We start from the raw sequence: 26,242 nt of genomic DNA on the forward strand, positions 1-26,242 counted from the left end.
CTAGTCCCTGCAGTTTTCTTTGCAAACTTGGCTCTCTAATACAGTTATTAGATATTGAGCCAGTTTGCTATACTGTAGTGGTTAAGGCACCAGGCTTAGAAACTGGGAGATGGTGAGTTCTAGTCCTACCTTAGGCACAAAGTCAGCTGGGTGACCTTGGGCCAGTTGTTCTCTCTCAGACTCAGGAAGCAAGCAAGGGCAAACCACTTCCAAAATCTTGCCAAGAAAACTGCAGGGACTGGTCCAGGCAGTCTCCAGGCATCAGCACTGATTTGAAGGCAAAAAAAAAAAAGTTATTACCTAGGTACGGACCTAGTGTCTGTATTCCCACGACATAGTGATGTTTAACTAAATGTTTACTTGCTTAACCCATGGGGGGTGGGGAAATTCACATGATACCCTCTGTGCAGGGGCCGGGTTCACAAGACTGAAATGCAGTTGACCAGTTTGTGGTTCATTATGTCGTATCATAGGAACACAGTCAGTACTGCAGTAACTAGCTAGGTAGAAGTGAAAGAAGATGTTTAACTGCAGGAATGGTTTGCAATGTGGCTTTGCACCGGAACCGCTCTGCTCATTGAGCAGCCTGGTTACAGGAAGTCCCAGCCTCACAGGGGAAGCTGTATTCCCCACTGCCAGAAGAGGAAGTGTTACAGTGAAGTGTGCACGATAAGCTGAATGCCCAACGAGCAAGTCCTGCCACAGCAGTCGTGGCTGGGTGTGGCTGCTGCTGATCTTGTTGAATTTCTCCCTTGAAGAAGCGTGAAGCCCCAAGGGGTGCTGTTGATTCTGTGGGAAGATGTCCCTGTTCTCCGTGTACGAGCACAAATTTGCCGAGAAGCTGACAATTCTTAATGAGAGGGGCAAGGGGGTGCTCATCCGCATATATAACATCAAGAAGGTAGGTGCTGATGTGCCCCAGGAGACACTGTTCTGCTTTTCTGACAGAGATCTCCAGCTGATCCTAAGAAAGGAATACAGTAGTATCTATGAGGTCTAAGGTGTCCGTGCGTCTGTCTGTCTGACTAGAGCATTTCTCTGTTTTGTTCTTCTGGCTTACAGCAAAGGTGGGAGGCACAAGTAGCCATAGAGAAGATCTCCTGATGATTGATTTTGGTGTGAGGAAACTGGTGTGCTAGAGAGTAGATAGTGCTGAGATAGTAAAGCCTACAACCACCATCCAGAAACACCAAGTTGGAAGAAAGGCTAAGAAATGAATGGCTCTTATATAGCAAGTATAAAGAAGTCTGTGATATAGGCCTGTGAGCACTTTTGGTGTTTAAATGAGTGGTTCTTAGGTGCTGTTCTAGAAAGAAATATATTGATTTTTCCCTTGTCAGTCTGTGGCCTTATTCTAATTTTCTCTAGCTTCAGACCCGTTTTCCTTCCTGTCACCTATACAAACCCTTCTGCTCTAGGCCAGGAAGAATATCCTTTTCATTATTTGGCTAGTTCTCACAACACATTACACTAAACATGGTCTCGTGTGCTTTGAGAATCCAGGCCTGATGGTTAGTTTATGGTTTGGTGTGTCGTGCTAACCCAGGCAGTTGGGTTAATACTGTAAATCATTGGCTCGTCTGCTGCGCATAGTCTTTGTTGCAGACATTTTCTTCCCCCCTTTTGAGTATCCTTGCTCAGACGATGCTGGTTCAGACATCACATTGACTGACAACTTGGTTTGGGTTTAGTGTTTTGTTAGCTCTTAACAGTTTTTAAGCATTTATGGCTTTCTGTGTTACATAAATCCAGCCAATTGTGGCTTATTCAAATTATGGCTTAATGCAATGTGTGAACCTAGTTTGTGGTTTAGCATACAGCTTTTGTCAGCTGTCTTTAATGCCTACATTCTATTGTGACCTAGTTTTCCCTCCATCTGGGCAGGGACTGTTTCCCACTTATGATTTTTATAGTGCTCCATGATAAAATTAAGATCATCTTTTAAAAAACAAGGATAGTGTGGTAGGAGTTTCAAATGTGTCATGCATATCCCATATTTCCTCTAAAGTACCTAAAAAACTGACACAGGATTTTCCATCTTATCATAACAAAAGTCCAGTGAGCTAAGCTGGGACAGCCTCCCCCAACTTGATATCATCCATATGACTAGGAATTCTGGGAGTTGTAGTCAAATGCATCTGGGGGAGAAAATTCCCTGAGATATTTGGCCCAAATGAGGATTTAAGCTAATATGCCTTTGGAAACACCAGCACTTGATCTGCTAAGTACTGTAGCTTTATTCTTAGCTGTTTTTTTTAATGGAGTGACTGAAGAAGGCCTCAGAGGAAGGAAGCACTACAAACTGCAGCTTTAGAGTAATTCAGATCAACAAACAAGCCACCACAAGTAGCTGCTTCCTGTTCCTGTTTGGAGATATTAGCTGCTGGGGGGTGGGGGATCTTTTATTTATGCAAATTGGATTGTAGCTTTCAAACAAATTAATTGCACCACTTTTTACATTCCTTTTGTCCATATATTTTGCTAGCTATCATAATCTTTCCTTGTGGTATAGCAACTGTCTCCCATGGTACAAAATGGCAATATATCAATAGAGAATTTTTGGTAGATGTGTATGCTAATATATATTTTTTTTCTATTGAGAGTTTGCTACCTGATTGTGTAGATCAGTGTTGCTCGAAGTGTAACTTAGGGCTACTGCATCTCACTAGTATCCTTTTGCAGACTTCAGAGTGGGTGGGGCTTCTTTTGATCTCCTTTTTGCTTTTTTTTTTTTAAACTGGTGGTTTAAGGGCCAGCTGGATGCTTTAAGCTTCACTTAAGGCATTGTTTTCTGCTCCATTTCCCCATTCCAGTGAGTTGTGGCCATGCAAAACCTGGTACAGTCTCTGAGATAAGAGAAATTGTGCACTTTTGTTGTAGATGTGGATGGGTCTGTTGCTTTGGTTTAACATACTGTTATGTGGAAATGGAGGGACAGAGAGAATTTTAAGATGTTAGGAATCTAATAAGGAACTGACTGTAGCTTCACTTGCTTGTGGGAATGCCTGATGCTGGTCTCCACTGATTTGTAAATAAAACAACTATTAGACATTTTAAATCTCCATTGATCCCTCACCTGGAAGGAAGTTAAGCCTAATGTGCTACTCCTGAAGCATTTTTAATGCTTTTCAGGAGTGCATAATAGTGTCCCCTGTGTCACATATGCTTTTATTGCTGGTTTGAACAACACATCTGGAGGGACACCAGGTTGAGAGAGGCTGCATTAGAGTACCATTTTTGAGGATGGCATTTTAATGGATTGATTCATGTTTGTCTATTAAGTTAATCCCTCAAAAAGGGGCTAATCTGCCTGCTCTTGGTAATAATTGATCAGTGACATGGAGGCAGTTTGTTCCATTTCCAAAACCTCAAAGTAGTAGCTAAGGGGACTGAAGATACAGAGTTGACTTCTTTTTATTCCATCCCCCTTGCTCAGTTAACCATAACCATTGAAAATGAATAAAGAACCACTTAAATGAACAAAGTTTGAGGGGAGGAAGAATGTCCTGAGAGCAAAGATGGATCAGTCCCCTGAAAATCTTCTGTTTATGTGTTGCTTTTCTTGGCAGATGATGCTTTCATTCACATGCATTTTTTTTTCTTTTTTTACGCTGTCATTTCTCATTTTCATTTTTAAGGGAAGAAAGAGATCAGCCACATGCTGAGATGAGTGTGAGATTATGAAAAGCTTGAGGATTAGGCATGTAAACAAAAGCAGCTTGACTTGGCTTTGTTATCTTTGCAGACATGCATGGATTCCCAGACCAAGCTTCCTTTCTTCACGGAAAAGACAATGGAGTCCTCTATCAAATATATCAACAAAAAGTTTCCCAACTTGGACACACGGAGCAGCACGGTGGGACCCTGAGTTAAGAGCTGGGTAGAAAGTTGGACAAGTCACCCTCTTGGGAAAGGAACTGCTATTCTCCTAGTTTTCGTCAGTGCAGTTTCTGCATGTAGAAAACTGCTACCTTCCCAACTCTGTTTTAACAACTGAGACAGAAAGCTTTTACTCTCAGTTGGTCTTACTTAGAGAAGGGAAAAGGGAAAAAGCATTAGTAGCTGTTCTGTTTTCTTGTAATACATATGAAAATGCCGTCCTCTGAATCATAGCAATGGTTCAGTATTGACTGGATCAAATCAAACTTAACTTCAAAACATCCTGGTGGACAGAAAACAAGCAAATCTCTGTCCATCATGGCTGCTCTTTGCCCTTAAGAAATGGGGGCAAAGAATATTGAGGCTGCTCCTGCAAAGCTTACCCACCTCTTCATGCCTGTTTTTTTTTCTTCTTCCTTACAGCAACACTTGGGTCCAATACACAAAGAGAAAGCAGACATTTTTCGGGCACTCACTGTCTATTATCAGACTTTTGTGGATGTCATGGAATTCCGGGTGAGTGCTAAGCCAGGGTTAGACACACGCTGTGTGAGGTTGGGCCTTTCGGATTTGCTCTGTTTGAATTGGGGGAGAATTTTTGTTTTATGCAAACTTGGAGAAGTGCAGAAATCACATTAAGCACAGTTTTTCTCACTCTTGTGTTGCACTTGAAGAGGTGATGGCATCTACTGAATGCTACCCATCCTACTTCAGGATTCCTAATGAGTCTGAAACCGTTTTCCCGATAAGTAGGTAAATCGTGTTTGGAAAGGGAGAGGTGGACACTTTTCTGTTTTAATGTGTTCCATGTTGCAATCCTATCCTTTCTTTAGGAATAAGCTCCAATGAACCTGTTGCATTTACTTCTCACAAAATCTATCTCAGATTGTGCTGGTACTATTTTTTGTGTTTATGGGAATTGCCTTCAAATAGGCGGACCCTGCGCATGTGGGAAAAACACTAGGAAGGAAAAAAAATTGTGGCATGGATTCCATTGTGGCCAATTGTGCCATAAATACTGCCATTGTTGTTAGCTGAAGCTGCCCCATATTGATGAAATATGGGGGCAAAGAAAGAGAGTGAAGTTCTCTGCTTCTATTCTGGAGATGGCTGAATTCTATATCCCTGAGCACGGTTTCTCAACCAGGGTTCCTCAAGAGGTCACTAGAGGTTCCCTGGGAGATCACAATTTATTTAAAAAATTATTTCAGATTTGGGCAACTTCACATTAAAGAGGTCTAATCTCAGAAGAAATCCCAAGTTGTTATTACAAAACAGCTCTATAAAAACATCAGGCACACAACATGAAAAACAGATGCAGACTGGGATTTAAATATCCAATTTTTTAATTTTTCCATACAAATAAAGACAGTACCACCCAGAAAAGCAAACCAATTATCTAGTGCAGAATCCTGACTAAACTTTTTTTTTACCTATTCCTACAAAGTAGAATGACAAATCTCGATAAAATAGTTAAGAGCAGAGACATCACACTGACAACAAAGGTCCGCATAGTTAAAGCAATGGTGTTCCCCGTAGTAACATAAGGCTGAGAGAAGGAAAATAGATGTTTTTGAACTGTGGTGTTGGAGGAAAATTCTGAGAGTGCCTTGGACTGCAAGAAGATCAAACCAGTCCATCCTCCAGGAAATAAAGCCAGACTGCTCACTTGAGGGAATGATATTAAAGGCAAAACTGAAATACTTTGGCCACATAATGAGAAGACAGGACACCCTGGAGAAGATGCTGATGCTAGGGAGAGTGGAGGGCAAAAGGAAGAGGGGCCGACCAAGGGCAAGATGGATGATATTCTAGAGGTGACAGACTCGTCCCTGGGGGAGCTGGTGGTGTTGACGACGGACAGGAAGCTCTGGGGTGGGCTGGTCCATGAAGTCACGAGTCGGAAGAGACTAAACGAATAAACAACAAAACAACACAAAGTAGAAGGCTCTTTGAATAGATTTTCCCCCTGTTCCAAGCTATCAGGTCTCATTCTCAGTATCCTGGCAATTCTAGCAGTTGATCAAAAACTTCTTTGGGAGATGGTATACAGTACCCCACTTGTTTTCCAACCTCCATCCAGAAACGTCTGTCTTTTTTGGAAATAAGGAGTTGCCATTTTTCTTCAGTAAAGAGGTTGGGGTTGGGGTCTGACCCTGTAGATGTGTGCAAGAGCCGTGCCTCATTTATGGGTGTAGGTGCAGTCATCCTAACAGGATGTATGTTCTGTAAATGAGCAGCCTGTGCAAGCTACAGATACAACAAGGCTTATGATAGAATTCTGTGTTATTCTAAGTTGATATTCCTGGTCAGCCTGATTTTGGAGCAGCAATATAGCATAATAATGTATTTCATGTGACTCCTGTCCAGGGTTTACTGTGATTGGAAATTCAGGTGTGTGATGAAATATGGGCATAATGCTAAATATAGGGGAATAAATCAGTTCTTAATTGAATAAGCTCATTAATGCTTATTTTCTCTTGTAGGACCATGTTTATGAACTGCTGAATACCATTGATGCAAGCCAGTGCTACTTAGACATAGTGAGTGTCATTTTAATAAAGTGCAGACATTTGTTTTTGAGATGGGGATGGAAAAACATTTTTAGTGCAATATCAACAACGGAGCGCCTGCATTTCTAAGGTTCTAAACCAGAGGTGAAGAATTTGCAACCCTCTAGACTTTGCTGGCTGCAACTCCCAGCAGCCCCAGCTATCACAGAATGTTCACTAGCTTCTGAACAGCCGTAGGTTCCCCATCCTTGCTATGAATGATGAGCATTGTTAGTTTCTTCACAATGTTGGGCAAAAGATGGTTTAGATTGCCTGTAGGCTGGAAAGCTGGAGTTTGTTGGGCCTGGACTGAATCAGTAGGCAGATATAGCGGAAAAGGTGGTGGCTGTCAGGTGCTCAGGTGAAGCTGAACTAATCAAACATTTTCAAGTCATAAATCATAGGCTACCTGACCCATAGGTCACCAAAAGTTTGGGAAGATGTAATTAGCCATGGGAGGGACGTAATAGCCCTAGGCATACCTGGAGGGGGAATGCCTAGATCCATAGGTTCCCAGCTCTAGGCCTGGAAGCTTCTGATTGGCCTAGAATTGACATTAATATTATTATATTCTAATACCCCAATTCTCTAAGCACCAAGGACAGGAGGTTGCAAGCAATTTGTCAAAGGTTTGGTTTTCTCTGACTAATCAAACTGGATCTAAGGTGTTTTTGAGATATGTAGAAACTAAGCCCAGATGGTTTTTTCTTTTTAATCGTATGCATAGCAGTTCGGTGTTCATGCTGCTTTTTTTTCTTGCTGGGAAATCCTTGTGAGGTCCAGCAGCCAGATGTGTAGACTATTTAGCCGTGACAAGTCAAGTTGCCCAGGGTGCACCACAAGGAGACTAGTCTACATTGCACCGAGTTGGGCTGAGCGTGTGTGACTGGCCCAAAGTCACCCGGCTAGCTTTCATGCCTAAGGCAGGACTAGAACTCACAGACTCCTGGTTTCTAGCCCATTGCCTTAACCACTAGACCAAACTGGCTCTCCCCAGATGGGTGTTAATGCATTAACTTTCCTGTTAAGAGTTGCTTCTGTGATAAGGGCTCAGGAGGGAAGCACCTTATATCTCAGAATTGGCCTCAGAACTCCACGCTTCTCTGTCTATCTCCAGCTACAACTCTGCCTGAGAAATTAACTTACAGATTCTTCATTAAGTATTTAATGACATCGTCTCCTAGTAGGGGCATTTGGGGGCTGGAACTCTGCTTTCAGTCTTGGAAATGAAATGAAAAGAGCTTTTAAAAACTGGGGAGGCAGGAGGGGCTTGATGGGTACCTAAAACTCTGCAAGTGCGGGTTTCTGTGGTGTTATGCTGCTGTACCAAACTGGATAGTCAATTTTTTCCTTCCAAAATAGAGAAGGAAAATGTGCTCAAGTGTACTGATTTATTTTATTTCTATACTGCTCTTCCTTTCAGTGGACCGTGGAGGGGATTAAGAAAGAAGGGAGGGGAATAAAAAGTGTTAAAATCATCACAGTAAAGCAATAATGCTTAAAAAAATGATAAATACAAAAATGCTTAAGAAGGAACAAAAAAGAAGCATCAGTAGCAGGCAATCTTACAGGCATTTGGTCCTTGAGTAGTTATCACATAAATACCCAGGGAAATAAACATGGCTTCAATAGTTTTCTGAATGAAGTCAGATTTGGGGGCTAGCTGAATTGCTGATATCTAAGAATATCTAGGAGGAACCTGAAGACTTGGCTCTGCCACTTGGATTTTATTCTTATTTTTATATTTATTTGTTAATTGTAATTATATTCTATATATTGCATTTATATTTTATGCCCATTGTTTTAATTGACTACTTTTATTGGAAACTGCCCAGAGTCCCTCTGGTGGGAGGAGATGGGTGGTGACAAATTTAATAAATAAATAAATAATAAATATCTATAATTGAGTACATCACTGAGAAGGCTTATACTGTTGGCCAAGCCCATCATTGGGACCATATGCAGAGTCCCCCACAGTAATCTGTTAGAGTTATATCCAACCTTTCGCACAAGAACTCAAGGAGATGTACATAGTGTTCCCTCCTCCTATTTTTCCCCACAGCAACACCTCCCCCCACCCACCATGTGGTAGATTGGACTGGAAGTGACCGACCTAAAGTCATCCAGTGGACTAAAACCTGGGTCTTCCTGGTGCCAGTCTAACACCTTAACCACTACCACACACTGTAGTACTCTGCACCACAGTGGTACTTGGTGGTACATGGATGCTTTGTAAAATTTTTGACCCTTAGATTGAGGGTTTGCTAATTTATACAGGATGACAAAGTATGGTTTTTGCTCAACTGGAGAAGAGAATTGGCTCACTCATAGCTTTGCAGATGATTTGGGGGAGTGCTTGAATTGAAAAACTAGTAAGGTTCACACACTGCATCATTCCCTAATGTGGTTGGTTTTGCTTTGGCTTAATGCAACACGTGAACCCAGCCATTGTCCCTGTGGATGCTGGTTCATAGCTTAATATTATAAGTGAAGCAGACTTCTTTAGCTAGTTCAGCAAATCATGGCTAATGTGAATTATGGCTTAATGGAGTGTGCGAGTTTATCTAAGCAGATGTTGCTGGAATCCCCTCCAAAAAAGAAGACGGCCAAATATTTCTTTTGCTGGCAGGAATGAGAACCTTTGCAAGATGGTGAGGAAGTGCTAGCTCGGACTTTCTTTCCTCCTTCCCACCAATTCAGTTATATGTGTTCTCTTTTTCTGCAGAACGTGAATTATGATTTCACCAAGAACTACCTGGACTTGATTGTCACCTATGTTTCTGTCATTGTACTTCTTTCCCGTATTGATGATCGTAAAGCCCTGATTGGTCTGCATCACTGTACCCATGAGATGATCCATGGAACCAGGTTGGAGTCCATCTGCTCAGGCTAAGATTATATACCTGGAGCAATCCCTGTAGATGCATATGTACTCTGACTTATTTTCTTATCAGCATCAAATCCCTAGGCAAAATACTCCACTTCTAAACACTGCTTTATTAGAAGGCTAAACCTGCTTCCTCTCTCTAGCTTTTAAAACCCTCTGTTTTTTCTTAGGTGTATCTAAGAATAAGGGCTTTTCCAGGTAGCTGGTTAGTGTAGGGAACCCAGCTCTAAATGACGTGACTTAATTTAAAACTCTGGAATTTTGTGATGAATGGTTTTCTTTTCTAAGGTAGTGTGAGAGCTTCTGGGGAAGAGTGGGTAAGTCATCTAAATAAAGCTGAGACTCTAGGACCACAGGTGGCCCCTCTGAAAGCTTTGGGGGTGGCCCCTAAAACCCCTGCAGAAGTTGCCATAGAATTATAAATGTTAATGTCGTTATTTATTTTGTGCTTATAATTCAGTGCACTGCAGGCAGAGTAAGCAACAACTAATACAATAATTCAGTCAGTTATAATATAATCACATAAAGTAAGTAGCCTTTAAAGCAGTGTTTCTCAACCTTGGCAACCTTAAGATGTGTGGACTTCAACTCCCAGAATTCCCCAGCCAGCATGGGGAATTGAAGTCCACACATCTTAAAGTTCCAAGGTTGGGAAACACTGCTCTAAACTAAAAAGTCCATGATGCACAATGTGTACAGAAGAGGAGAATCAATTATACTTGGAATCATCTGATTTACTGTCTTTAAGTCAAAGTGGTTTAATTTTGTTTATCTGGGCCTTGCCTACTTTTAGGGGCCACCTCTCAAAGGCCAAATGCAGCATCTGAAAGAAGCAATGCACTCTTCATCTAAGCAAGTAAATATTCTGGCCATTGAAAGAAAAATCACCATTAGTGGTACTGTTATAGCACTGAGAGAACACAATTCCTCCCTCTTTTAGCAAGTCTGTCCCCAGGGCTGCTGCTGACCTGTATGGCCCCTTCGTGCAAAAAGGGTTTTGCTGCCCCAGGCACAGCTTGCATTTGTTAAGCTGAGCTTCTGGGAACTGCAACAATATGCGCACCGGAAGGCGTTAGTGGCGCTGCTAGTTTCATATTGTGTGATACGTATGGTTACTCTGAATTGATATATATCTAGCATTGGTTTTGGAAGAAGGAAATCTGATGTAAGTGAACACGCGTGGTTGGTGTTTGGAATAGAGACGTGATTTTTAAAACTTAATTTCACACACACAGTGTGTGTGCACAACTTGCACACCTGCTTGTGACAGACCGGTCCGTTAGGCTGAAAGGCAGTCTTCCCCAACTGGCTGCTTTCCCAGTGTGTTGGATCTGAACCAGGCAGGGTGACTTTGGGCCCTGAGCTGGAAAATACTGGTATATGATGCAGTGCCTGTGATACAAAGATGTGCAACATCATTGATGTTCATTAGCACTTTCAACTCTGCTGTTGCTCTCCCATTTTGAGAATGTTTAAAAAAAAAAGTATCCTCATTGTATTTTTGCTAATTCTGGTAGAGTGTTTGCTTTCCACGTTGTCTTATCCCACCAGGAGCATCCACGCAGCCGCCTCTTGTGGGGGAAGTAAACAGTCAAGCACTAATCAATAAAATCAATGATCAATAAAATGAGAACTACCTCCTTCAGCATAAGGATTTGTGCCCCCCACCAACAATTTATTTATTTATTTATTTATCTGTCTATCAAATTTTATCACCACCCATCTCCCCCCAGATGCTTTTCTTTGCTTCATCCTGCGGGGTCCAGGAGGTGGGCCTTCTCTGCAGTGGCACCCGCCCTTTGGAACATTCTGCCCCTGGAGCTGAGACAGGCCCATTTGCTCCCGGACTTCTGGAAGAACCTAAAAACCTGGTTCTGCCGCCTCGCTTGGGGTGGGAGGGGCACCAGTTCATCTTGGGGGTGGCTATTATAGATCTCTCCCCAACAAACAAGATGTTCACTGCTGGATTTTATATTTTCTATTGTATATTTATTTGATTTTATAGAGTATTTGTATTGTAATTTATGTGTTTTAACTTTGATTGTAAACCGCCCAGAGTCCCCTTTTCGGGGGAGATGGGTGGTGATGGAAATGTGAAATATAAATAAATAAATAAATGTGTGGCTCCCATGTCTCCAGCCCTAGAGCGCACTTCAGCTATAGCTAACTCCACCCCCAAGCAATTCCAGCATGAAGCCTGCTGTGGTCAGTAGAGTATGGCTGTCTCTTGTCCAGCCAAGCAGTCCTCTCATTCTTTGGAGACAAGATTAGATAGAAACCAGTGCTAAGAGAAATATGACAGACTGGATTCATCTATTGTGCTGAAGTGGATAGTGTGACTTTGTTGGTTAGCTGAATATCCCCCCGTCCTCTCGGAGTTCAAGGTGACAGGCACAACATTTCCTCCTCTGTTTTTCCCCACAACAGTAACCTGGCAAGGTAAGTTGGGCTGAGAGACAGTATGATCCAAAGCCACCCAAGGCCGAAGGGTGGACTTAAACCTGGGTCTCCACTCAAATCCAGTATCTTAACTGCTACATCACTTGGGCTTAATGTATTCTATGAACCTACGTACTGTGGTTCGTAAACCATGGTTTATGGCTTAGCATGTTGTGGAATAGGTTGTGGAAGCCCAGTTCATTTTGCTTTATTCACTATTTAAGCAAGCTATGCATTATTCAGTTTGTGAACTCAGATATTGTGTGAAAGGTCCAGGCAGCTTCCACAGAGTTGCCTTTGGCCACACTCTTGCAGTAAGGTGGGCACTGTCTGAGGTGGAAGATGGTACTGGGTCTGTTCCTGCAGGCAATTTTAACAGATTGGCTGTCCAGACTCTACAACTGGAGCTACATAGAAGTTTTGTGAAATAAAACAGTACTTTTGCTTGTCTGGCTTCAGTGATGCTAGCTTCCGTCGATTGGGTCAGATGATCATCGAGTACGAGAACCCCTTCCGCAAGCTGGTGGAGGAGTTTGGACCTCATACCAAGGTGAGGGGCTGGGTAGTTGCATGAATCTCACCCTTCGAGGCACATATGGTTAAGCACAAGTTGTAAACCAAGCAGTGAAAGGTTCTGCAGGCTTTGGGATCACTGTTGGGGTGACAGCTTTTAGCTATTTCTGAGCAGAACTTCTTATCAGAAAAGTAATATTGGGATTGCAGTGTTGTACATCAGTTGTAGTAATCACAGAATTATTGCAGGTCCTTAATTCTTTTCCTGTTTGCCAGTTCTCCCCTGTGAATGTCTTTACTTCCATTTGTGGTGGAGTAGAGAAAAATGGGTGTGTAGATGGTCTTTATCTTTTCTTCTGCTTGTCTCCCTGTCAGGTGCCTTCTGCCTTGTGTATCTGCATTATCTCCTCATGTGTGATTTAGGAACCCAAATTTGCCAAGATGACCTGTAGTCTTGCCCCCTTGCTCTCTCTGCATGTTATCCCTTCCTTGCTAACCAATTTTTTCTTCCCAGACTGTGAGCCACGCACTTCTTTCACTCCACTTCCTATTTTCCCGTCGAAACCACTCTGTTGACCAGTGGCGAAGTGACCAGCTATTCAGTTTGATCAGCAACCCTGCCAACATGCTGTCTCCTGCCAGTTCAGAGACGGTGAGTATGTGTGTGGGAAAGTATGTTCAGCTGTCACCTCTGTGAATAGCTGATGCTAGAGATGCTGTAGAGATGGCAAACGTGTGGCTCTCCTAGTGTGCTGATTAGAAATTGCCTGTGAAATAAAGAACCCTGCTTATTAGAATAATGTATCCCCTTGTACATAAAACAACCACCCTCTCAGAAACCCACAATTACACAAACACATTTCACTCACTCACTTATTCAGTTTAGGCAGCATCATTTAATTTAAATTCAATTTAAATTATTTATTTATTTATTTATTTTCGATCCCGCCTTTATTATTTTAATAAATAACTCAAGACGGGGAACATAGCTAATACTCCTTCCTCCTCCTATTTTCCCCACAACAACAACAACCCTGTGAGCCGAGTTGGGCTGAGAGAGAGCGACTGGCCCAAAGCCGGCTTTCACGCCTAAAGAAAAAGACAAGAAATATATAAAGAAGTGACTCCCAACCTTCATCACAAGCATAAACAATTTTAGTAACTTTTCACCTCCTCTTAAATTACAACAAATGACCTTTTCATCTCTTACCTCTAAACAAATCCATAAAGCATCATCATTTCAGCCCTGGTGTCAGCAGAAGTCCATTAAGAGTTACCAGAAATAATAACATATATTTTAGCCTTCATCAAATAACCAACTTTATATTCCTTCCTTTTGCTTCTAACAATCTTAAGCTTTAGTCCATTCAAATAATGCTGTAGAACTTGATTTCTTTTCATTTCTTCTCTGTCCCTACTCATAAGATTCTTCAAAGCTATAACAAGTCTCTTTTGTAAGTCCAATATAGAAAAATTATCCAGGTCACTCTCTTGGTTTATTGTTTGTATGATTAAAACATCAGCCAGTTTCTTTTGTATGTCCCATGTAACGTCTTTTTTCATGTCATTATCTTGGAGGTGAGGTCAGCTATTGCAGGTGTGATCAAAGGTGTGTTTTGAGAGTATTGGGAAGTGTGAGCTTTCTCCCTTCCTCCTGGTCACTAGCTAGCCTACGTTGCCATTGTTTGCTCCCAGCATTAGCACCTGACTTTCTATTTTTCATACCCATCACCTTCTCATTTCCCTAGGGACGTTTCAGACAAGCCTCTGTCCAGGCTTCCAGCAACAGAAAGGAGAGAGCAAGCCTCCATTATGCTTTATGTAAAGAAGAGGGGAAATTTTACATGATTCCTTTTGAGCAGTATTCTGAAATGATCTAACCTCCACTATTTTGTCTGGGGAAGAAGAAGGGACCTATTTGTAGCTCCTCAGCTAGTTTTGTGCTAGCCAGCTTTGCTCAGAGTAAGCTTGTTAACAGCATTCTGAAATGGCATCATTGGGGATCTTTCTCTTTAGATGTAGCAGCTTTCTTTTCCTCCCTGCAGCATGCAGAAAACGAGAAGTGTCAGGCTGTTTCTTTCATTGCTTATTTTATGGTTCCCCTGCATTTGTCAGTTTTAATAACCTCCTTCCTGTGAAATAAAAATAAAAGCAGCTATTCGTTTTCAGTTATCTTACTCTGCAGGACAATCATGCCCAATCATGGCATCCCTCCTTTCTGAGGCTGTTTCTGCCCTGGGATTTTCCCACGCATTTCTTTATTTTGCACGTGGGAGATGCTCCAAGGCAGCGCATGAAAATGAGTAAATAGAAAGGCTCTGACAGAGTCAGGCCCACCCTATTCCTATGACAGTTCTCTGATTGGAGGATGTGTTCATCACTGGCTGAGAACATGCCAAAAGGGGACAACAGCAAAACCAGAGGAGAAAACCAATTGTCTTGCCTCTAATGAGCCATAGACTCACAGACCAGGACAACGTGATTCAGCAGTGGCTCAGAACAGGCCCAGTAGAGGCAGAATAGGGATAGATGGTGGGGATGGCCAGTTTTATGCTGGCATTATTCCATGCAAGGATGGGTGGGCAATCCTTGAACTCAGGGTGGAAAAGGCTGGTTCTAATTTTCTGGACTATTTTACTAGGGTTGGGCTGGACCTGGCGATATGGTTGCCAGGAGGCACTCTTGTTTAATCTCACTCATTGCCTTGCTCCTTCTAATTTAGAAGTTTTAATTAATTAATTAATTAATTGATTTTCTATCCCGCCTTTATTATTTTTATAAATAACTCAAGGCGGGGAACATACCTAATACTCCCTCCTCCTCCTATTTTCCCCACAACAACCTTGTGAGGTGGGTTGGACTAAGAGAGAGTGACTGGCCCAAGGTCACGCAGCCGGCTTTCATGCCTGAGGCGGGACTAGAACTATCAGTCTCCTGGTTTCTAGCCCATTGCCTTAACCACTAGACCTTAAAAGTATTCAGATGTCTGGCAAAGAGATCGTCATTCTAATTGGTTGCCCTCTTTCCCTTGCAAAAAAATATTTCTGGGGCCCAGGCAAGCCCTTAATGAAGAGGGGGTAGCAGCCAGAGACCAGAGTTTTTCTGCCAGCCAGTTTTGTAAGAAAAATGAAGCTGTTTGAAGTAAACTAGGGAAACTGAAGCAGATTGGGAGGTCATTCGGACTGTGGAGGAAAAGGCAAGTATAAACATTGAGAAAAGTCCTGGGGATGGTCGGCACCTTGAAGAGGCTCCTGTGAACTGAATTAAATTAAGAAGTTTTTATTTATTTATTTATTTATCAAATTTGTCACTGCCTGTAATGATTGCCCCAGCCCCAAATACTCAGACTCACAAGAGGATGCCAAATGAAATCTGATTTATTAGAGTACTAAAGGCAAATACAGAGAAAGCTGAGAATGAGCAAAAGCGCGCCAAATACAAACTTAAACCCTTGCTTCAAACGTATCCCGCCTCCCTCATAACAGCCCCGCCCGACACAGGTGCTAGCAATCGTCAGAGTTGCTAGCCTGGGAAAGTAACCTTGAGCGCAGTAGATAACACAAACACATTCCAAAGCAAAGCCAAAATATAATCGTTCCCATCCTCCCTAGACAACTGCAACACGCATCCAATTAATGACATGCGAAACGTTACGATGCATCGAATACATTGAAACGGCGCACATGACATACCGCCCTCCAAAAATACCCCTAGGGACCTGGTTTCGAGGGATAAGCGGAGTGGAAACGGGCCACTAAAACCGGAGAAGCCATATCTGATGCAGCGACCCACTCAGGATGAGGGAAATGCTTCCAACGAACTAAATATTGCAAAGTATTGCGAAGGCGTCTAGAGTCTAAAATTTCTTTAACTTCAAAGTGTTGCTGACCATCAATCATGATGGGGGTGGGAGGTGGAGGTTGCCGATGCCAACGATCAGAAGGAATAGTCGGTTTGAGTAAGCTGCAATGAAAAACAGGGTGTAAGCGTTTCAGGTTATGAGGCAAATCAAGTTTAAAAGTCACAGGGTTGATCTGAGCTATAATTGGGAAAGGACCCACAAACTTAGGTGCAAGTTTCTTGGAAGGTTGTGATGACTTGATAAACTTGGTAGAAAGGTACACTGCGTCCCCAACTTGAAATCCAGGTTGGGGGGCCCGCTTCCGATCAGCATACAATTTATAATCCGCTTGAGCATCAGCCAATGCATTTTGAATCATTGGCCAAGAGTCAGCCAGTTGTGTCGACCAATCATCTGTAGTGACCGCACCTGCCGGAGGTTGTGGGAGATCAGTGATAGGAACAAAGTCTTTACCCAGAGCCACCCGAAATGGGGTCTGTCCAGTGCTTTGATGCACGGCATTGTTGTAAGCCACTTCAGCAAACGGTAGAAGGTCTACCCAATTATCCTGCTGATAATTCACAAAAGCGCGCAGGTACTGCTCTAGAGTGGAGTTAACCGCCTCAGTGGCCCCGTCCGTTTGAGGATGCCAAGCCGTGGAGAGGGCTTGCTTCATGCCTAATAGCTTGAGAAACGCCCGCCAAAACTGAGAGGTAAATTGTGTACCTCTGTCTGAAATCAAGCGGGAGGGACATCCGTGTAGCCTGTACACGTGTACAAGGAATAGGCGGGCTAATTGACGCGCTGACGGAATGGACACGCAGGGAATAAAGTGGGCTTGTTTGGAGAAATAATCTTTGACCACCCAAATGACCGTTTTGCGTTGGCTGGGTGGTAGCTCTACAATAAAATCCATGGAGATTTCTTCCCAAGGGGAAGAGGGGGCTGCTACCGGCTGCAACAGCCCCTGGGGCTTGCCCACCTTGCGTTTGGACATTGCACAAACAGTGCAGGAAGCAATGTAGTCTTTAACATCTTTACGTAATGTGGGCCACCAGAATTGCCTCCGAACGAGGTGCAAGGTTTTTACAAAACCGAAGTGACCCGCGAGTTTGTCATCGTGTGAACGTGTTAACACGTCTTTTCGGAGGCTTTCAGGAACGTAGAGGCGGTTGGACTTCCAAGCGAAGCCTCTGTCAAAAGTAACATTGTCTTTATTCGCCAGCAACCAAGTATCCGTTTTTAATTCTTTTAAAAACTTTTGTTGCAATTGGGAGGGAATTGACAAAGAGCTTGGCTGAGCAGCGCTTGTGGTGGGCGGTTGTTGCGCGCGCGTCTGGCTACGCGTCACAGCTTGCATGCCCAATTGGGGCGCCGACCATAGGGTGCTCACCACATCTGGCGCCGCCCCAGAGTCTTGAGGTTGCCTTGACAAGGCATCAGCCAAGAAGTTCTTTTTCCCTGGAATAAATTTGAACTGAAAATTGAATCGATTGAAAAATTGAGCCCAACGAACCTGTTTAGGGCTCAGTTTTCGAGGGGTACTAAGTGCCTCCAAGTTTTTATGATCAGTCCAGACCTCAAAGGGGTGATTAGCCCCTTCCAGCAGATGCCGCCAAGCCTCTAACGCAGCTTTCACTGCAAATGCCTCCTTTTCCCAAACATGCCAACGCCTCTCAGTTTCGGAGAACTTGCGGGATAAATACGCACAGGGCTTGAGGCATCCTGCCTCGTCTTTTTGCATCAACAATGCGCCAATAGAATAATCGGAGGCATCAGCCTGTACAACAAAGGGCTTTGAAGGATCAGGGTGTTGTAAAATGGGCTCTTTGACGAAAGCTGCTTTTAGCCGCTCAAACGCCGTCTGACAAGCAGGCGTCCACCTCAACAACGCTCCGGGATTCTTGACTCGTCTAGTATCTCCCACCCCTTTCGTTCGAAGCAGGTCCGTTAGGGGCAAGGCAATCTCAGCGAACCCCCTTATGAATAATCTGTAATAGTTACTGAACCCCAAGAAACTTTGAAGTTGCCTGCGGGTACGGGGACTCTCCCAGTCCATGATAGCCTGTACCTTGGCAGGGTCCATTTCTATACCTTTATCAGAAATCCTATACCCCAAGTAGTCAATTTGGGTCTGATGGAAGGCACATTTGGATAGCTTTGCATACAATTCAGCAGATCTGAGTTTACACAAGACTTTCTTTACCAGAGCTACATGCTCTTTCATGGTTTCCGTATAAATCAATACATCATCCAAATACACCAGTACACCTTTGAACAGATGTTCATGCAAAACTTCATTGATTAATTGCATAAATACCCCAGGGGCCCCAGCCAACCCAAACGGCAACACCTTATACTGGAAGGCTCCCAACGGGCAATTGAATGCAGTTTTCCACTCATCTCCCTCCTTGATTCGTACACGATAGTAGGCTTCTCTTAAATCCAGTTTAGAGAAAATCTTGCCTTTGGCCAGATGTGACAACATGTCCTTTATCAATGGCAAGGGATATTTGTTGGAAATTGAGACGGCATTTAATCCGCGGAAATCCGTACAAAGTCTCAATGTCCCATCCTTTTTTGGGCGGAAAAGAACCGGCGCCCCCACGGGTGAATTCGCCGGCTCAATGAATCCGCGCGCCAAATTTTTGTCCACAAATTCCCTCAACAAAGTCAGTTCCTTTTGCGTCATGGAATAAATTTTTGGTTTAGGCAATTGAGTGTTGGGCAGCAGTTCTATGGCACAGTCCGTCTTTCGATGGGGGGGCAACTGTTCAGCTTCCTTTTCACCGAATACATCAGCAAACATCCTGTACTCGGCCGGCAAGCCCTCCAGAGGAGAGGCCGGGTAAGGCGGAGTCGCAGCTGCCGCAACCCCCACCATCTCCTCTGGGGCACCCTTCCCCTCTGCCGCTTGATAAAACCCATCCCTAAATGTGATGGTCCGGTAGACCCAGTTTATTTGGGGGTTTTGCTGCACCAACCATGGTACCCCCAACCCCACCAATGGGCCCCCTACGGGAGCCACGACAAAAGACAACCCTTCCTGGTGACTGCCCAGTTGCAAGGCTACCCGCCCTGTAAAGTGGGTGACCGGTTTGCCCCCTGCCATGGACCCATCCAATTGAGTAAATGCGATGGGTCTTTGTAGGGGAAAAGTGGGGAGCTCCAAAGCCGCCACCACGTCGGGGTGCATCAGACACCGGGAACACCCCGAATCAATCATGGCCCATACTTCCACCGTCTTGACTTGTGAACCCAATTTCAATTTCACCATGAGTATGCGGTAAGTGCCACTCACCGCTGGAGGCTCGCGCCCGTCTTCTACCACCTGCCCAGCGGCGCCCTTTAGAGCAGGTGGCTGGCGTTTCCCGCCGGTTGCGGGATTTCGGTCTCCCCTTCAATTTCGTAGAACATCACATCGTCTCCCTCGGTCTCAGCCACCGCCGCTTTCTGTTTCCTCGGCAACGCAGGGGACTTCGCCGGCGGTTTTCCGGGCCGTTCCTCCACCTTTGCCTTCGGGCATGCTGCCACTCTATGCCCCTCCTTACCGCATCTCAGGCACAATCCTTTGGCATACCGCTTCTCACGCTCCTCGTCCCAGGGTCGCTGTCCCGGTTTTCCCCCGGTGGTCGATGTGCGGCTGGGCTTCATCTCCCGCCCCGACTTGACGGTCTTCCGCTGGGCAAAGACCTCTTGGGCATGTTCAGCCCTTCCTGCTAGCAGGATCCACTCATACAGCGTGTATGGGTCGTCCCTCCCCAGGGACCAGCGCAGCACCTCGGTATTCAAGCCATCTTTGAAGAGCTCGATAATGGTTGCTTGGGACCAGTCATCCACCTTCCCAGCTAGCGCTTTAAACTCCAAAGCATAATCGGCCACTGATCGGAACCCCTGCTTGAGTTCCTTCAGGGCTCGCTTTGCTCTCTCCTTTGCTAAGGGGTCCTCGAAGTGTTGCTTCAACGCCCAGAGGAACTCCTCGAGATTTTCCAGTTCAGGCGCTTCCGACTGGCACATCTGGACATACCAGTCTGCCGCCCTCCCCTTCAGTTTGGTGGCAATGGTGATGATTCTTGCCTTCTCCGATTGGAAAACCCCCCCCCCCATTCTTCCATATAAGCTTTCGCATTAGTCAGGAAGAACGAGAGTTTGGTCGGGTCCCCATCAAACTTGACAGGGAAGTCTCGCATACCGCCTCCCGCCGGGCTGCGCCCCACCACCGGGGCTGCAGCGGCTGGTGCTTCCCTGACTCGGGGCGGCACGGGGCCCCGGGGCGATCGCCCGGGCGCTGCTGCGATTTCCATCTGGACCGACTGGTCCCCTTCGCGCCTCCGCACCACCCGTCGCCGTTCCGGGGTCAGCCCCTGGGAGGAAGGGGTTGAATGCCTCTGGCTGGATTCTTCCCGGAGCTCTCGCATCGAGGTTACATCCAAGCTCAGCTGTTTCAGAATAGCCTCCAACGAATCCATTTTCGACTCCAGCACTCTGATTCGATCCGGAGTGGGTGAGCCCTCCGTTGGCTGCACCTGCACCACGTTGGGGGATAAAGGGTATCTCTGCCTCCAGGATGGGCCCCCCGCTGCTGTGGCATCTCCTCGGGTCTCATCCCAGGTGAGCAGCTCACCCGGAGAATTCACGGTGGTCTCCGGGGCCGTTTTCAGCCCCCCGGCTTCGCTCTCCGACCCGGAGCTCGCCTCCTCTCTGATGGCGGACAGCTCCCCTCCTTGGGACGGTCGGCCGGACGGCCTCACGGTCGAGTCCGGTTCCCCTTCCTCCATCATCACGATTTCGGGCTCGGTCATCGCGGGCTCTCTCCCTCACAAGTTAGACGCTTGTCTTCCTTGGACAGGGGCCAGCGGGGTTAGGAACTGAGATTCTCAGCTTTATGTAATGATTGCCCCAGCCCCAAATACTCAGACTCACAAGAGGATGCCAAATGAAATCTGATTTATTAGAGTACTAAAGGCAAATACAGAGAAAGCTGAGAATGAGCAAAAGCGCGCCAAATACAAACTTAAACCCTTGCTTCAAACGTATCCCGCCTCCCTCATAACAGCCCCGCCCGACACAGGTGCTAGCAATCGTCAGAGTTGCTAGCCTGGGAAAGTAACCTTGAGCGCAGTAGATAACACAAACACATTCCAAAGCAAAGCCAAAATATAATCGTTCCCATCCTCCCTAGACAACTGCAACACGCATCCAATTAATGACATGCGAAACGTTACGATGCATCGAATACATTGAAACGGCGCACATGACACTGCCATCTCCTCCGACCAGAGGGACTCTGGGCGGTTAACATTTCTATTTTGGATTTTATATTTATGTTTTAAAATATTGCTTTTATTGTATTTTAATCTTTATTCTAATTTTCTTCTAAATCGCCCAGAGTCACTCTTCGAGTGAGTGACTAAATCTGAAAGATAAATAAATAAAATAGAAGTGTGTGTGGCAGCAGTCAAAGAGAGGGAAAGAGGTACCAGTTGAAGCAAGTTAGTGAGAATGAGAGGAAAACACACCTCTAGAAATAAAAAGGAGGAGGTTTTCATGGTGGTCAATCCACAACTTTTCTGTGAAATTCGAGTTGTTTGGAGACTCCTGAGCTAGATGGACTCCTGGGATAGTGGATGTCCTGATAACAGTTCTCACTTGTACATAACAAAGTTATGCTTCCAAAAACCATGCCTGTGCACAAGGGGACACTCACCTACAAGATATATGTATCAATGTGCATGTGGCTGTGGAGGGTAATCATCTTTGTTTCTCCCCCGCCCTCTTTCTTCACCAGATGGCCTGTGAATACCTTTCACTGGAGACTCTTGAGCGATGGATTGTAAGTAAGTTACCACCACCTTAATTTTGGGAAGTTCCAGCCTGGATCCTAAGTCTAGAGCAGTGACAGACAACTTTTAGGCACATTCAGCTTTATTAAAAAGCGACAGCATTGCAACCATTTGGTAGAGCATGCCAGTCACAAACTGGTTCTTACTGGGGGTGCAGTCAGTAACAACAAATTGAAAATGCTCTGCTCTCAACTTTCCTCTGGCTTTTTCCTTCCATTGTAGCAGTTGGACAAGACAGGATGCAGAAATTGAGAGGAACAAGCCCATGTTGAGAGTGTACAGACACAAAAAGAGGGACAGAGAGGAAGTAACAGATAGAGAAGTAACAGACAGAGGGAGTCACAGACAGAGGAAAAGGGATGGAAGGGGAGGCAAAGAAACAGGATGGGACAGACAAAGGAGCACATGAAAGGCAGGAGTCAAGACTGATTTTTCCTTTCTTACTTTAACTGTTGGACAAATTATTGTTGTTATTACTATTTATACATAGTCTTTCAGATAATTCTGACTGGATATAGTACTTTTGACTATTGGATCCTCCCCAAGGATCTAAGATAGTTAATGACATCATTGTCTGTCTCAAATAATGCAACTTTTTGTAATTGATGAGTTGAGAAGTTTCCATTCTTACTGTGTCAAAGTGCTTTATTATTATTCCCTATTTTTCTGTTTCTATAAACACTCCTTTGTCCAAACTCAGCTCAGGGCTGTGAAAGTCCCTTCCCCATCACAGACTTTTAAGAGCAAAACACTTCCGTACTGAACATTATTAGGAAGAGGTAAAGTTCTCCTCCTGGCAAGAATCCTTTCCACACCTTTCTAGCCAATGTTTGTTTGTTTGTTTAATTAATTAATTTATATATATATATATATATATATATATATACATATATATATATATATATATATATATATATATATATATATATATATATATTTCAAATTTCTATCACCGCCCATCTCTCCCGAAAAGGGGACTCTTTTACATGCAGGATCCCTCTTCCCTCCCTCCCTATGAAAATAGGAAAATCTTCATTATCTTAGCTAGGGTAGAATTGCTTGTCTAGCACTGCAGTCAAATGTTGGTGAAACTATGTTCCATGCACTACCACTCACCTCGGCATAACTTCAGAAGTGATGCAGGGGTTTGCTGTTCTTCGTAATGCAATGGCTTAACTTGCCCTATTCATTCTACTCCCAGCAATTGTTGGGCCCCTGCTGGTAATTCTGCAAAGCACGAAAGGTTCATATTTCCCTTTTTCCCCTACCCCTGTAACATTTTTCCCGCTACAGTGGGGTTCTTGCTCTGCCACAGTTGCCTGGGCTCTATACAAAGCTGCCTGGATCTTTGGCGGCTGGCTCTTCGAGGCTCACTCTACATCACTCTGATACGAGATGAAGTGCTTTCTATTCACAAAGTGACAGAGGAAGCCTTCAGTGGCATTAAAGGGTAAGTGATGTGCTGAAGTGTGTAAGAACTCATGTGGTAATGGCCCTGCACAGGTTAGGCTAGGCTAATATCCCCTTCATCCACCGGGGAAGGGACACAGCTAGAGAAAACAGATGCTAAGGGTGTCAGAGGAGACAAACATTGGTGATTTCAGGAATAAAAAAAACTCTTGCTGAGATGCCATCTTCTCTCTCTCTTTTATACCAATAATAGAGGTACAGGAGATGAATGGTCCTCCTAGGATAGCCTGTCTGGATTAGGCTGCATGTAGAATTATTATCAAGTTGTGTGTCTAAGTATATAGTTTCCACATTAGTGGAAGTAGTTCCATATATAGAATCACCCAGGGCAAAAATCTCCACACAATTGGAGAAAATGTAATTTTTCCAGCAACTGTCCATATGGTTACAACTATATTGGGGAGTCTAGTGCCAAACAGTAGGAATTGTCTCCCCATCTAATGACACCATTTCCCACCAAACTACAGAGATGGTGGAAGATACAAATGATCAGCTAAATGAAAAGTTAAGAAGCAAGCCATTTGCTCTTCAGACCAAAGAGGTGACAGTGGAAAGGATGCTCTTTTAACAATATGTTAGATTTGTTGATGAAAGCAAAATAAATGAAAAATTACTTTTCTGTAAAGAAGTAATGAAGATGAGGAAAGCTGAGAACCTTTTTGATGGGTTGGGTAGCTGTATGAATGCAAAGTACTTAAAGTGGTCAGATTGCATGGTGATACGCCCTGATGGAGCATGTTCTATGTCAGACTGTCACAGAAGATTTTGAGTTTTAATATACCAAAAATCTCCTGTTTGGGTCTGGTGTTGATTCATAGGCAAGCTCTTGATTTGGAAGATTTGAGTCTGGCACTGGAGGACGTTCTACAAACAGTTATACAATAAATGTGAATTGTAAAAAAAACTAGGCCTATAAAGGTAAAGATATTCACAAGTTTTGTGAAGAGATAGCTGGCAAATACATTTTTTCACTATTTTACTTTGAGTTAAGATGACTTTCTCAAAGAAATGCTTTGACACGTGTTTTCAAATGGAGAAATGAACTTTACCAGCTTTAACTGAGAAAAGGCACAGTAGTATACGTGTTTATCAACCGTGATTTCAGTATGTGTTTAGCATAGTTAGGTGATATTTTTGACAAGCTGAACATTCTTAATACTTCACTGCAAGGTGACAATTTCCTTGAACTCGGTGACAAATTAAAATAATGCATGGGAAAGCTGAACTGGGGAAGAGTAAAACTGAAGATTCGAATTCAGACATGTTTCTTACTTTGAAACTATTGAAAGCAGTAACATAGAGATTAGTGAAGATGTTTTATATTTCATCTTTCTTTGAAATAGACTTTCAGAACAAATTCTCACATGCAGAAACAGAAGTATGACTGGACAGGAAATCCACTTGATACTAAACTGAGAATTAGTGCAATTACTACTCCCGAGAAGGAACGATTCTTTGAAAATAATTCCTGATAATTTCTCTCCCTGAATTTCCAATCAATGTAAAAAGAACGCAAAGGATTAAATGAGCTGGCTATAATCATTCTGACTGAATTTGCAACATCTTGTTTTGGAGATTCAGGATTTTTCCATTTTGCTCCTATGAAAACCACACATCAATCCAAAATAAATGTGGAAGGAATAATGCGAGCAGCTGTCTCAAAAAAAAAATCACTATATTTCAAAAATGGTGTAAAACTAAGCAAGCTTTTCCTTCTCATGAAAAGAATGCTTTTTAATTCATTTGTTTTTTTATTGGAAATGAAGGGGTTTTTTTAACGTTGCAAGGATCGATCATACTTTTGCGTGCTACAGGGATTAAAATTTAATGGTTAAAAGTAAGTGGGACAATTATTTCTTGACCAACTCTAACCCCAGTGAAATCATGGGGGCATACAAATCGAAGTATAATATGGAAGACTGCACCCCAAAGTTTGAGAAACCCTGGCCTTGAGGGATGAAGCAGTGGGTGAGTTGTGCTTTCTCTTGACAGCTATGGGAAGCGTATCACTGATATCAAAGACTGTAAAGAGCATGCTCTGCAACAGAGGTAGGAATGTCTCTTCCCACTCCGGCCCTGTGCTTCTCTCTGCTGTGTATACCCATTGTTCTGCTTTATTTGCTTAATACTTTCAGTCTCATCAGCCTTCGGGTTTCCCTACTGTCTGCCACCTCCCGTCCAGACCCACTTAACCGGAGCCTTGATGATACCTTTTTCTTCATATTGCCCTGTGAACTTCTTGTTCCTCAGGTTTCTACCTCTTATCTTGACTGTGACACGGCATGAGCTTCCTAATCACCGATTTTGATGCTTACAGTTTATGTGAAGTTGCCTTTTGCTTTGGTATGGTCTGTGGAGTAAGATGCGGTGCTTGTTCATAAATTGCCTTAAGCCATAAATCAGAATTTACAAGCCACGGTGGCTGGGTTTAGCAGCATGCTGAGCCAGAACCAAGGAACTCTCACTACTGCTTAGCACAAGCCTCAGTGATGCAACACAGGCATGCAGGAGGGTTTCCATTGCCTTCACAATTAATTGTAAAAAAATAATAATAACTGGCCAAAATCTTGCTGGATTGCAACATTTCTACCAATTTTGTTCATTCTTTGTCTGGCTCAAACATTCAAAACCCCTAACGATTGCTAATCCCTGGCTTGCTGTATGATCCCAGCCAATAGGGTGACTTTCTAAGACCATGGTTAGGATTGTGTTTGAAACCTCACATGCTGATAATGGAAGGTAAGCAGCACCCCATCATGTCTTCATGCCTGGAACGCAGGGCCATCCTTCTGACCATTGAGAGGAACAGTTTGCTGGG

The 26,242-nt window shown here is 43.8% G+C and overlaps 1 protein-coding gene across 1 annotated transcript in view; it reads left to right on the forward strand.

Moving 5' to 3' along the window:
* Positions 1-656: 656 nt before the first annotated feature.
* The window catches only part of NCKAP1L (NCK associated protein 1 like), a 79,483-nt gene continuing 53,897 nt past the window's right edge, over positions 657-26,242 (forward strand). The window contains exons 1-10 of the mRNA XM_063293957.1: positions 657-901; positions 3,746-3,856; positions 4,303-4,395; positions 6,366-6,422; positions 9,157-9,299; positions 12,217-12,307; positions 12,785-12,922; positions 21,900-21,948; positions 23,248-23,404; positions 25,417-25,473. Coding sequence (XP_063150027.1) covers positions 800-901; positions 3,746-3,856; positions 4,303-4,395; positions 6,366-6,422; positions 9,157-9,299; positions 12,217-12,307; positions 12,785-12,922; positions 21,900-21,948; positions 23,248-23,404; positions 25,417-25,473 — 998 coding nt within the window. The 5' untranslated portion in view covers positions 657-799. The remainder of the gene's footprint in view (positions 902-3,745; positions 3,857-4,302; positions 4,396-6,365; positions 6,423-9,156; positions 9,300-12,216; positions 12,308-12,784; positions 12,923-21,899; positions 21,949-23,247; positions 23,405-25,416; positions 25,474-26,242) is intronic.

The sequence above is a fragment of the Candoia aspera genome, chromosome 2 (assembly GCF_035149785.1).
Source record: "Candoia aspera isolate rCanAsp1 chromosome 2, rCanAsp1.hap2, whole genome shotgun sequence".
NCBI lineage: Eukaryota > Metazoa > Chordata > Lepidosauria > Squamata > Boidae > Candoia > Candoia aspera.